The sequence below is a fragment of the Ixodes scapularis genome, unplaced genomic scaffold, assembly GCF_016920785.2.
Source record: "Ixodes scapularis isolate PalLabHiFi unplaced genomic scaffold, ASM1692078v2 PGA_scaffold13__105_contigs__length_92229423, whole genome shotgun sequence".
Classification (NCBI taxonomy): domain Eukaryota; kingdom Metazoa; phylum Arthropoda; class Arachnida; order Ixodida; family Ixodidae; genus Ixodes; species Ixodes scapularis.
The window spans coordinates 8,333,497-8,346,870 of record NW_024609839.1 but is presented as its reverse complement, the minus strand read 5'-3'; the positions used below and the strand labels follow the sequence as shown (position 1 = coordinate 8,346,870).

At 51.8% G+C, this 13,374-nt stretch overlaps 1 protein-coding gene across 1 annotated transcript; it reads left to right on the top strand.

Moving 5' to 3' along the window:
* Positions 1-4,073: 4,073 nt before the first annotated feature.
* LOC120841052 lies at positions 4,074-5,989 on the top strand (the record flags this gene model as incomplete). Its single annotated transcript, XM_042289812.1, has 1 exon — positions 4,074-5,989. A coding segment is annotated over one exon (1,743 nt), but the record flags the coding sequence as incomplete, so codon positions are not given.
* Between the last annotated feature and the right edge of the window lie 7,385 nt (positions 5,990-13,374).

Sequence of the window (13,374 nt, the reverse complement as noted above, 5' to 3'; positions counted from 1 at the left end):
CTGCGATCTCTACAGACTACTAGCCAAGAACGTCCCTTGGCACTGGGAAGAGCGCCATGCCCTCGCTTTCCGGAAGTTGAAAGAGTTAATACTCCGCAAGACAACGTTGGCTCACTACGATGAGTCAAAACCACTGCTTCTGTCCTGTGATGCGTCACCATATGGCGTCGGCGCAGTTCTTGCGCAGGTCGATCACGAGGGCAGGGAAGCTCCAATCGCATTCGCGGCAAGAACTCTAGGGGATGCCGAGAAAAATTACTCACAGCTTGATCGAGAAGGATTAGCAGTGGTGTTTGGGGCGATGCACTTTCACCAATACATCGCCGGACGAAGTGTCGTTATTATCACCGATCACCAACTACTGCTTGGCATCTTGGGACCGCAGAAGCCGGTACCACAAGTCTTGTCACCCCGAATGCGGCGATGGTGCGTCAAACTATCGGCGTACGATTACAAACTCGTGTACAGGCCTGGAAAACGACACCAGAACGCGGATGTTCTAAGCCGTCTGCCCCTACCTTACAGTGACGACGAGCCTTGCTCGCCGGGAGACGTCCTGATGATTGAAGCCTTGACAAGTTCTCCGCTGACAGCAGAGAAGATAGCAGCCATGACATGCGCGGATCCGATTCTGTCCCGCGTCTACGAGGCTGTGCAGCAAGGCAAGCTTCATGAGCTCACGGAGAAGGACTTTACCGCGTACAGAAAAAAAGGCGCAGAGATGTCCACTCAAAGAGGATGTGTCATATGGGGATCCCGGGTGGTCATACCAGCCTTGGCACGTCCTGAAGCCATGAATTTAGTGCATGCTGGAAATAAGGGAATTGTGGCCATGAAGTCATCTGCACGCAGCTATGTGTGGTGGCCTGGCATCGACCGCGACATAGAGGACGCTGTTGGCAGCTGCCCCATCTGCCAAGAGTCCAGGAAGATACCAAGCAAGGCACCGCTTCCTGCGTGGGATCACGCATCACTTCCTTGGGACACGCTACATTTGGACTTTGCAGGCCCTCTGGAAGGAAACATGTTCCTTGTCGTTGTAGATGCCTACACGAAGTGGCTAGAAGTGCGAAGCATGACTAGTGACACATCTGCAGCGGTCATCAAAGAACTCCGAGGTATGTTCGCAACTTTTGGACTGCCTCGCAAGATTGTTTCCGACAACGGAAGCGTCTTCGTATCCAAGGAGATAACATACTTTTATGAAAAGAATGGCGTGAAGTTTGTGACCAGCGCTCCGTACAATCCAGCGACAAATGGCCAAGCCGAGCGCATGGTTTACGAACTTAAGCAAAGTTTGACAAGAGAGAAAACGGGATCGCTGTCACTGAGAATTGCTCGATTCCTGTACAAACAACACAACTCAATTTGCAACTCGACAGGAAAAACACCAGCACTCTTGATGTTCAACAGGGAGCTTGCTACTAACATCAGTAGACTCCTTCCTCGTCGAGAAAGTAGTCACAAGGAACGAGAAATGGAAAAGACACCACCGTCTAGGGTGTTTCAAGAGGGACAGGCAGTCTATGTCCTAAACTTCAAAGGAACCCCCAAGTGGATCCAAGGAAAGTTGACCAAAAGACTTGGAAATCGCTCCTGGCTGGTAGAGACAGCAACTGGATCAACCCGCCGCCACGAGGATCAAATAAGGCGTCGATTTACGACATCGACTCCATCGGCTGAGTGGTCTGTTCCTGCTCCTGTTTCGGACTCTCAGCACGATCACCCTACCGAGAGATCGTCATTTCAAGATAATTCCGAGACGACGCCGGAACATACGACAGACGCCGGAAGCGGAAGAAGGGAGCAACCTCCAAGAAATAGGCACCCTCCAGAACGCTATGGGAGCTACATCTGAGGGGGAAGAGCTGTTATGTACCGGCGCCACCGGCAGGTGGACTAAGCAGCCGATGCCGCGAGCCTCGTGACAATCGCGTGCTAGTGAGAGCTCGGGCACTTGTTCCTGGACCGAGAACCGCGATGGACGCACCGTCCACACTCTAAAGCTGACAGTAAAGCTTGTATTTATCACGTGGTCACTCGCGCCGACCCTCAAGCCACCGAAGAAAAGAAGTTGCGGATCGTGACGCGAGGTGTAAGGGATGACATCTTCGGAGGCCTCGTCCGCAACCCGCCGACAACCGTCGAAGCCTTCGTCACGGAGGCGACCAACACCGAGCGTGCCCTCCAATCGCGCGCTTCCCTCTGTCAACGACATCTAGGCGTCGCTGCACCCACCCTTCTTAGCGGTGAAACCTCTTCCGTAATCCCGGACATTGGCGAAATTATCCCGGACGTCGTCTGGGAGGAACTCAGCAGGTTGCTGCCAGCCTCGAGTTGTCCAGCGACACCCACCATTGCCGAGGTTGTGCGCAAGGAAGTCAAATGGGTGGTACAACCTGCAATTCCTATCGATATGATGACGCTAGAAGAACCGACGTTGAGCTACACCTTCATGGCCCGACGACCGCCGCAAGCTCCCAGCCAGGCGCCGGCGCCACTCCGAAGAGACGCCCAAACGTCGTGGTATCCTGAACATCAGGAGGAACAAGCCCACTACGTTCACCAGGAGCGACCCTCGACGAGGAAAACCGACGTGTGGCGAACGGCCGACCGACGCCCACTCTGCAACCACTGCGGGGAAGCCGGCCACATCTACCGCGGCTGTTCCTACCGCCGACCTTGACTGCGTGGTTTCCGCCCGAACGCCCCACGCCCCAGGTACGGCGAACGCCCTCGGGACATCGTGGAGTACCTCCGACGCTCGCCCTCCTCAGTGTCGTCTCTCCGCCGTGAATCACGCTCACCATCGCAACGACGTTCAGCGTTTCCAGCGCCACGACCCCGCCAAGAGAGCTTGTTTCCTCTGCTTCGCCGGGAAAACTAAGTGCGGAAACGCCTGGAGGTGGCGTTGACGAAGACGACCCAAGTGAAGAGCCTCTAAGAACGCCGGAGCGCTCCCACTCTTTCGACGCCACGCATTGCAACGACGTTACTGCAACGGTGTCCAACAACCTAAAAGTTGTTATCCACGGCCATGACGCATCTGCACTCGTGGACACCGGAGCAGACTACTGTTAAGAATGGAACCTTCGGCGACCTTCTTCCGAGTTTCAACGCTGCGGAAACGAGTCAAGACGAGTCCGGGACCGTCGCCCGCTTGTCGGGGCCTGCGCGAAACGAGTCAAGACGAGTCCGGGACCGTCGCCTGCGTGACGGGGCCTGCGGCAACAAGTCTCAACGCGCCCGTGACGTTAGCGGGACGTGTGTGTGTGCGTGGTGGTTGGTGCGCTCGGGAAAGGGAGAGAGGCATGGCCTAACTGCGGAGAACTTTGGCTACGTCGCATTGGACGGCGGGTTGCTGCATCGCACTGGCTGCCCTGGCGGGGAGAGAGGGAAAAAAACGGACCCTATATAAGGCGGAGCGCGAGGCTGCTCCGTTGTTCTCTCGGATTTGACGACTGTATCGCAACCATGTAATTAAATCGTTCGTTACGTTACCAAGTCTCCCACCTCCACTGAACCCCTGGGTTCTTCACTTCGGGGAATGGACGTCGTCTCGAGCCAGGAAGCTTCCGGACGTGCGGCCTAAACCCCGCCTCGAACAACTGGTTGGCAGCAGTTGGGATCGGACCATGCGACATCGTGCTACATCTGTGGGTGAGCGTTTGGACTTTGCTTTGAGATTCGCCAGGCTTCAGATTATGGGTAATTAATTTTGAACTGCTGGGAATCCTTAGTGTTTGACTCGTGCGCTAGGTTTTTGTACAACCTCGCGACAAGTTTTAGAACAAAGCCAAAGCTAAAAAGCAGCGATCATGGATCTAATGAGGTTACTGAGAACAGATTTACTCTGTTTATGTGAAGAATTGGGTGTGGAGGTGGACCAAAAGATGAAGAAATCTGAGATCAGTAAAGCAATTTCAGAGAGCGCGGAAGCAGAGGATATTAAAATTGCGTGGGAATTACTTCAGAACGCTAAAAGTGAAGCTGCGGCGAGAGAGAAACGAGCGCAGGCTGCAGCGAGAGAGGAACGAGCGCAGGCTGCAGCGGCAGAGGAACGAGCGCTAAAAAGGCTAGAGCTCGAAATTGAACAACAGCGATTAAACTCGCAGAACAGTAGAGTTGGGGCTCCGGTACGAGCAAGTGAGGCCGAGTCGTATCAAATGAAGAAGCTCCTGCAGCCGTTTAAAGTTGGGGAAGACGTGGGCCTATTCTTAGTTAACTTTGAGAGGACATGTGAGAAGTTGAGCTTCGCCCCAGAAACGTGGCCGCAGCGGCTTTTGACTTTGTTGCCCTGTGAGGCTGCAGAGGTTGTCGCGCGCCTTAGTACTAGAGACGCGGACGACTACGACAAGGTGAAGTCGAGCCTTTTGAAGCGGTATCGCCTTTCTGCCGAGGCATTCCGTCAAAGGTTTAGAAACGCATCCAAAAAGAGCAGCGAGGGCTACTCGGAATTCGCGTACGGGCTTAAAACCAACTTGATAGAATGGTTGAAGAGCGAGGAAGTGTACGAAAGCCGAGACAAGGTAGTCGAGTGTGTGTGCCTCGAACAGTTCTTTCGTAGCATTCCGCAGTCAGTCAAGCTCTGGGTGCAGGATAGGGTGGGAGTCGACTCTGTCGAAAGGGCCGCTGAGCTAGCCGAAGAGTACGCGACGCGTAGAAATCTGAGCGGAAAGGAAAGCGAACCCGGCCGGAGCGATCAGCGCAAGCCCTCCCAACAGGGAAACGGCTCGCGAGAAAAAAGGCCCGAGAAGCCAGAAACAGGACAAAAGGTCCCAGAAAAGAGCGGAGATCCCTCGAGCGGAGATCCCTCGAACGGAGACGAGGCACGGAAAAGCCAAAAAGGGCAGTTCGAGGCAAGGAAGCCGTTCCTGTGCTACAACTGTCAGGAGCCGGGACACACAGCGGCCAGGTGTAACAAACCGCGGGTTGTGTTCTCGTACGTGAGCGGTAGTGACAGGGACCTGGAGCTTCTTCGTCCCTATCTTCACGAGCTCCAGGTAAACGGAAAGCCGTGCAGGGTGCTTCGGGACAGTGCAGCGACGATGGACGTTGTTCATCCGTCGTATGTAACGACATCCGACTTTACTGGAAAGGTAGTTTGGATCAAGCAGCTGCTCGAGAAGCACAGTGTCTGTCTGCCTATGGCGAGAGTAAGGATAACTGGCCCGTTCGGAGAGCTAGTGACAGAGGCGGCTGTCTCGCAGACAGTCCCGTTGGAGTATCCCTATTTGTTTTCTAACCGGTCAGATTTCCTGCTGCGCGAAAGGGGTCAACAACTGGGAGGAGGACTAGTTCAGTCATGTACGAGGTCCAAATCGCGTCAGCTCGCCCCTTTGTTAACGAGTGATCCAGAGCGAAAGGCAGCTGACGGGGAGCAAGCACTCCCAGAGTTGGAGGCAGAGAAACGGGATGAGGGGGTCCGGGTTGTAGAACAGCCCGACCTCGTAGCACCAGAAAGCGTACGCCGTCCCAACGCGCCGGCGAAAAAGGCGGAGGAAGACGGGATCATTAAAGGATCTCTCGTAGCTCCGGCGTCACGTAACTTTGGTCCTCTGTTACGAGTAGACAGAGCGTCTTTGACAGTTGAGCAGAAGAGCGACCCTAGTGTGTCAGGGTTTCGCGGTACAGCTCAGGAGATTGCTAGGACCAATGTGACAGGGCATGAAAAAGGCGGATTGTTTTATCGGCGCTATAAGGACCGCATTTTCACGTCTAGAAATCACGTGAAAATCGATCACTATGACTTCAGCGTAAGAAAGAGGAAAGGCAAATTTAACAGCAATGCCGATGGGTTGAGCAGATTTTTCTGATATCACCAAAAAGAGTAGGGATGATCTCAGAGGTTTTCGTCATCCACGGGAATGAGGATCTAAGTGGAGACACTTCGTTAAAACCCCAAAATGACCTCACAAATTGCGAAGTTTTGTCTTTTTGTATTTTGTTCATAGTGACCTCTTTGGAAAAATGAGTTTTGCTTTGGCGACAGCGGGTCTCGATACCCGAAATTGTCCTAAGATTTTAAATTGCATTGTTTTGGCAAATTTTGGTAATCCGTAATCCAGTCTGGCGGGTCTCTGGCGGATTCCGAGCGTTTGACTGCGGTGTGGCGTGGTGTTGTGGGGGACGTTTCCGCTGATGCCTCCGTTGTGAGAGGTTTGGGAGTTTGCTTAGTGCTTGCAGCATCTTCTCAAGGCCTACTCCAAGCCCACCTCTTCAGGCCAGCGATAGTACCACCGGCCATTCGAGCTTTCCCTGGCCCCGGAGGGGCTGTTAAGAATGGAACCTTCGGCGACCTTCTTCCGAGTTTCAACGCTGCGGAAACGAGTCAAGACGAGTCCGGGACCGTCGCCCGCTTGTCGGGGCCTGCGCGAAACGAGTCAAGACGAGTCCGGGACCGTCGCCTGCGTGACGGGGCCTGCGGCAACAAGTCTCAACGCGCCCGTGACGTTAGCGGGACGTGTGTGTGTGCGTGGTGGTTGGTGCGCTCGGGAAAGGGAGAGAGGCATGGCCTAACTGCGGAGAACTTTGGCTACGTCGCATTGGACGGCGGGTTGCTGCATCGCACTGGCTGCCCTGGCGGGGAGAGAGGGAAAAAAACGGACCCTATATAAGGCGGAGCGCGAGGCTGCTCCGTTGTTCTCTCGGATTTGACGACTGTATCGCAACCATGTAATTAAATCGTTCGTTACGTTACCAAGTCTCCCACCTCCACTGAACCCCTGGGTTCTTCACTTCGGGGAATGGACGTCGTCTCGAGCCAGGAAGCTTCCGGACGTGCGGCTTAAACCCCGCCTCGAACACTACTCAGTCTTGAGTGGGAGACTCTCTCGCCGCGTGCGAAAAGTTACGACACCCTGGGGAGGGCCACAAATTCGAACCGCCGAAGGTGACCTTATCACGCTTGTCGTAAGGTGCACCGCTCGCATCGAAATTCACGGCGAAACGCGCCCTGTGAAATTTGTCATTCTACAAAACTGTTCCAGAGGTGTCATTCTCGGCATGGAATTTCTGTGTGAATACGGCGCCGTCATCGACCTGAATTAGAACAGATTGACGCTGCGGACGCCTGTTCCGCCTTCATAGAAATCTCAAACAGCGTCAGCTGCCGTCCGAGTTGCAGTCGACCACGTGAACCTGCCGCCGCGATCGAGTGTTGTCGTACCCGTCGTCACGAATACAGCTACCTGCGGCGAAGTTGTCCTGGAAGGCAACCTTCAATTGCTCCTAAGGAGAGGAATTGGCGTCGCAAGAGGAATGGCTGAACTTCAGGATGGGGCACCGTAATACTCGTGACGAACTTCCAACAAGAAACGCAACACCTCACGAAAGGTGCCACTGTCAGCCACGTTGAGGGACTTCGGAACTCCGCCGAAATCGCCGCGATTTCTGAAGAATCATCCCCGCCTCAGCAAGACATTACGCCGCGAGCGCAGCTCGACATTGACCCCAAGCTTCCAGGACGGAAACGACGGCAGCTGATTGACCTCCTCGCCGAATACAGCGACTGCTTCGCGACGTCGTCGAAAGTGCGCCAAACCGCCGTTGCGAAGCCTCGCATCGTTACCGAGGACGACGCGCTCCCTGTGCGCCGATCGCCGTACAGAGCAAGTGCTTCAAGAGCAAGTGCCAAAAAATGTTGAACGACGGCATATTCCAGCCTTCAAGCAGTCCGTGGGCCTTTCCAGTCGTGCTTGTTAAGGAGAATGGAACGCTTACGTTCTGCGTGGACTATTGACAGCTGAACGCGGTAACGAAGAAAGACGTCTATTGAAGTGATCGACGTTCACTTCAAGCCCGGAGACCGTGTGTGGGTTTGAACCCCGATACGACGAGGCGGTCTAAGCGAGAAACTCCTGAAGCGCTACTTTAAACCTTACAAAATGCTTCGCCAACTCGGGGATCTAAACTACGAGTTGATGCCCGACGGAACACGGACTTCATCACGCGGCGCACCGCGACCTGATGTCGTCCACTTCGTGCGCTTGAAGCCGTACTAGGCTCGATAAGACTGTGGACCTTATGTGTTCCAAATGACGATTTAGTATGCCGTTCTTCTTATCTGCTTTGTTTTGTTTTGTGTTGTATCGGGGCCATGCCCTTCTTTAAAGGGGGGGGGGGGGGGAATAATGCCGCGCGCGCAGCTGGCCAAGTAGGCAGCGCGGCCGTGGCCTGATTCCACTTCTGGCTTTCTCCGAATGCGGACGTGGGATGGCAGGCTCCGCCGGAGCAGCGATAGCGACCCAGTCGGGCCGTGGTGACAGGAATGACTCTGCGTCCTCGGAGTATCAGATAATTTTGTCGCCTGTGCCAACTGGACCTACGGTGCTCAACACCGTGTTTCTTCACGCCAATGTCCGGGGACGCTTGTACCGTGTGGAGGACTCCCGCGACACCCTGAGTCGTCTCGCACTGCTCCCCGAGGTTCTTACCTTAGGGGCATACCAGATGAACCACGTCTGGGCTGTGACTTTCAGGTCACCCGAGGGCAGGGCCGTAACCAGGGGGGGGATAGGGGGTTCTGACCCCCCCCCCCCCCCCAAAAATTTTTTTCTGGGTAGGGCTCTGGTCGGTGCACTGGCAGCCAGCCGATTTTAATCTCCACCTCTGCGCACGCGCAGTGGCGCCAGTCGGCTACCGGGTACCAAACCGGGACCGGTTCTCTGGTTTGCTGTAACTCTCCATTATATGCCACCGATGCACATGATTCATAGGCGAAAATAAGACAATAGACACTTTCAAAATGGCCGCCGTTGTCCCCGAAACCCCCCCCCCCCCCCCCCGAAATTTTTTTCTGGGTACGGCCCTGCCCGAGGGTAAGTGGAAAATCATCGCTGCGGGCGATTTCGTCGACAAGGAACGGCGATGCGTCGTCCTGGACCCGGCGAACAGGAACTTCTGAGTGATTGGCGTAGGAACTGAGAAGTGGCGGGTTGAAGGAGTCATGGGCTGCGGGTCGGTGATACGCACGGCTCTAATCCGGCTCAAGCCAGGGGTAGGGTTGGAAGACCTGCCCCACCAGCTGCGTGTAGCCGGAGGACCAGCTCTTGTCGTGGCGCCGGGCAGACCTCCGCTTTGCCAGCGCTGTCAGTGGACCGGGCACATCCACCGGGACTGCCGTGTGCCGAAGTGCGCAACTTGCCGCCGGTTCGGCCATAACGCGGATCAATGCATCAAGACCTACGCAAGGGCCACAAGTTTGGGTGTACAAGACGCCAACGCCGAGCATGTCACGGGTGAAAGGGACACGCAGGAAGCACTGGAAGGGACGGCCCCCGCCACCGAGTCACCGTGAAGCACAGGCACGGAGGTCGACCGGGCCGCGTCTGAGCACCCGCTGAAGGTGGTCGCTGCTACATCGGTCGACGCATCCACGGAAAACCGGGAAGAGGCGCCGACCAATAAAAACGAGAAGGCGAAAGAAAATGAACCACCGACGTTGAAGAATGAAGGGCCTCAGTTAAACACTGCGGTTTTACCGGTTAACGAGGCTCACATGGTCGACGTCAGCGGGCTGGCTACGAAACGCCCGCATCCTGAAGACTCTGACTCTAAGCAAGTTGACGGCAGACCGACCCTGGTTGAGGCACCGGTGAAGGCGGCACCGCCTAAAAGGAGGCCGCTTCGACGCTCTCCAAAACCGGCGCCCGAACCCAGGGAACCGGACAAACAGGCCGGTTGAAGCGTCTCTGGGCCAGCTCCTGATGAGGATACGACTCCCAGCAAGTCACTGACACGCGGGGAGGTCTACCCTACAGAAAAAAAAATATATGAATTTATTTCTTATATGTTTATTGGACACCGTCATATCAGAACTTCTTACTTCATATCAGCTTCATATGCCGCATATCGGTTACACTAGGCTAGGTGGCGCTAGGTACCACACAATTCATGTGCTACAAGAATATTTTTATTTAGTCACGTCACAATGTATTACGTATACCACTTGCATCAGCTGAACATATACGTTGAGTGCCTACACATACACGGCACAACAAACATGAATACAACAGCACACCCAATAACTACTTCGGAGCTCTGCGTTTCCGCCTTTTATACAGGTCGTTTTGTAAGTACAGTTTTCCGGTGACCACCTAAGCAATAAATAATATTTTCAGCGTGTTGGCGTTTTTTCAGTAGTGTCGTACCTCTGAGAGTATTTTGAACGGCTCAGCAGATGAATTTCTTAAAAAAAGTAAACGTTCATGCCGTAATTATTTGAAAGTCAGTAAATCAAGCCGCTCCACGGCGGTTCCAAGCCACGTGTTTGCTTTCCCACGCGGCACGTCATATACTGAAAAAAATATTATATGCATTTATTTTTGATATGTTTATTGGATACATTTATATTAGTTGGCATTTGTTGCATATCATTTCTCACATGTCGCATATCAGTTGTTGGGTATTTCATATGAGTTCTTATATCGCATATCAGTTTTTGGATATTTCATATCAGTTTCATATGTCGCATATCAGTTGTTGGATATTTCATATCAGTTCGTATATAGATTCATATAATTTTTTTCAGTAGGGTAGCCTTATCGACAATTTGAAAGTAGTGACGTTAAATGTTCCCGGGTTTGCCTAGCGTCGCAAACAGTACCAGGTTAGAAGGCTGCTAATTGATAATGGCATAGACGTCCTCGCGACTCAGGAGACTAAGATTGAAAGCAATGAGGCAACCGCTTTCCTGCTGGCTCCATTAGAGTGCAGCTCTTAGGCTCCCGTTTCCGGCTTGAGCGGCGTCGCCGTCGGCGTAACCGCGCGGTGCATTATGGGAAATGTCCCATAATGCACCGCGCAAGCCGCTTCCCCCCGGGGTCACGTGACCCCATTGCCCCCGAGACCACGTGACCCCCCCCCCCCCCCGAGACCACGTGACCCCCAGGTCACGTGACCCCTAGTACCGTTCCCCTCAGTACCCTTCCCTCCTCCTACTCAAGAGCTACGCTCGAATTTGGCGTTACAGGGAGCTGTGAAAGGTTTTCATTTTTTTTTTACATTACTTCAAGGTTTGCGTCTCTAGTGCCAACGGACTGTCCGGAGGATGTATGTTGTTTTTAAATAAGTCTTTAAACGCGCGCGACCTCTCCCTCACTGTTGATAGCGAGGGCAGATTTGTTATTTGTGATTGCAGCTTGAGCAATGTTGAATACCGAATAATAAATTTGTGCGCGCCAAACGATGTAAATTCTAGGAAAACATTTTTTAAAGGATATATGGTTATCTAGATTGCCAATGGGAAACCATTATGCAGGGAGATTTCAATTGCGCTTGTGACGTAAGAAATCGCTCTTGTAAAACACGGCAACATGATATTAGCATGGGTATTTTAAATGAAATGATTACCGAATTCACATTATATGATGCTGCAAATCACCAAAGTAATGACCTGGCGTTGCGGTACACGCATTTTAAGGCACAAGTCATACCCGTCTCGACAGAACGTACGTGTCGATTGAAATTTTTAACTGGTTTCGATGACTACAATGTGTCACCCGTTTATTTCTCCGACCATGCGTTGGTTTTTTTCTTTGTCGGGGGAAAACAGAAAAACACCGGCTTTCGATGGGGATTGTGGAAACTTAATAACCGCCTGCTTAAGGATGACGGGTTTCATGAGTCTATAAATGCATTATAAGTTAGGATGCGCGATGGTAGAGGGAGCCTTATACGTAGTGGGAATGTTTTAAACGGGAGGTTAAGCTAACTGTTGTAGAACGTGCTAGTACGCTCGCGTATTAAAAGAAAGCAGAAGTAAAGCTGCTGCTAGATGATCTTCATCGCATTTCTAAACTAGAATGTGAACTGCCCGGACAATGTACACTTCTGCTGAGTTATGTGAAACAAAAAATAGCTGAATTTGAAACAGAAAATTACAAAGGAGCACTCGTAAGAGCCCAGGCGGAGAAACACTCTGGGTGAACAGCCAACCACACGGGCACTAAGCGCAAAAGCCAAATATGCAAAAAAAAAAAAAAAAAAACATTACAGTGACAGAATAGACTGGCCTGTCGAGTAGTCGCCCTGCAGTTATTGATAAGTCTTTCACCAAATATTATAGCAGTCTGTTTCGGCGACGGGAGCTCGGCAGTGACTCGCAGCTTAAAGATTATCTGGCGGCGATGCCCCGTCGAAGTGATGAGATAAAGGAATGGCTGAAGCTCCGATAAGTGTGGAAAAAATGGCGCGTGCAATCGATTACCTTTCGTCAAAAAAGTCTCCTAGGCCGACGGTCTGACGGCGGCTTTTTATGAGAAGTACAAAGACGTAATTTCAGGCCATCTTCATGCCGTAATGATTGAGGCATGTGACACAAATACGATACCACCGTCTTTCTTAAACACACACACTGTTTTCATACCCAAAGTCGACGATGAACAATGTTGATTACGAGGTCCTAATAAAAGTTTTAGCCGGGCGGTTGCAGAATGTTATTTGTAAGATTGTGCGTGAGCATCAGACTTGTGCCATCAAAGGTTGTTCAATTCTGACAAATGTTCACATAAGGTGAAGTATATTAGAGGCATTATTACGAGGAACTAGATCAAGTCGCCATGATTCAGATCAACCTAGAGAAGGCCTTTGATCGTGTACAGCACAGTGTATTGTATAAAATATTACATCATGTCAGAGGTGGCAAAATAATATTGAATTTTGTTCGCTTGGCATATGCAGGATGCACTACCCAGCTGATTATTAACGGGAAGATTACAACGCGTATTATTGTAGAGCCATCGGTCAGGCAAGGTTGCCCACTGTCCCCGTTGTTATTCAGAATATTTCTCGAGCCCTTTTATAGAAACATAAGTAAAAATAGACTTATAAATGGGTTTTCTCTCCAAGATATAGAAGTAAAACTTCTAGCTTATGCCGATGATGTTGCTGTTTTTTGCAAAGATAGAAAAAAGCATGTCGAAGCGGTGCGTGAAGTAAAGTCTTATTGCGAGTTAACCGGAGCTGCCGTTAATTGGCACAAATGCTGCGGTCTCTGGCATGGGACATGAGCCACGAAGCCCGAAGTCTTTGAAGATATCTGTTTTATGTCAACGCGAACGGAGTAGTTTGGTATTCCACTGCAACATTATAAACGATCAAATGAATACTGGTGGACGGTAATTCAAGAGACGTGACAGAAAGCGGGTAAATGAGGTGGGTGGGATATGTCAATTTTTTACGTGTGCCACTGCCTGCAACATTTTTTTTAATTGAAACATTTTGGTATGCACTTCAAGTTTGGGCTTGCGTAAGAGAAAATGTACAAATATTACACCGTCTTTTGCTGTATTCATTTGGCGGTCGGAATGGGAAAGAGTATGCGCGATAATCTGTTTCGCTGCGTCAAGAACGGCGAGTTGTGCCTATCATATC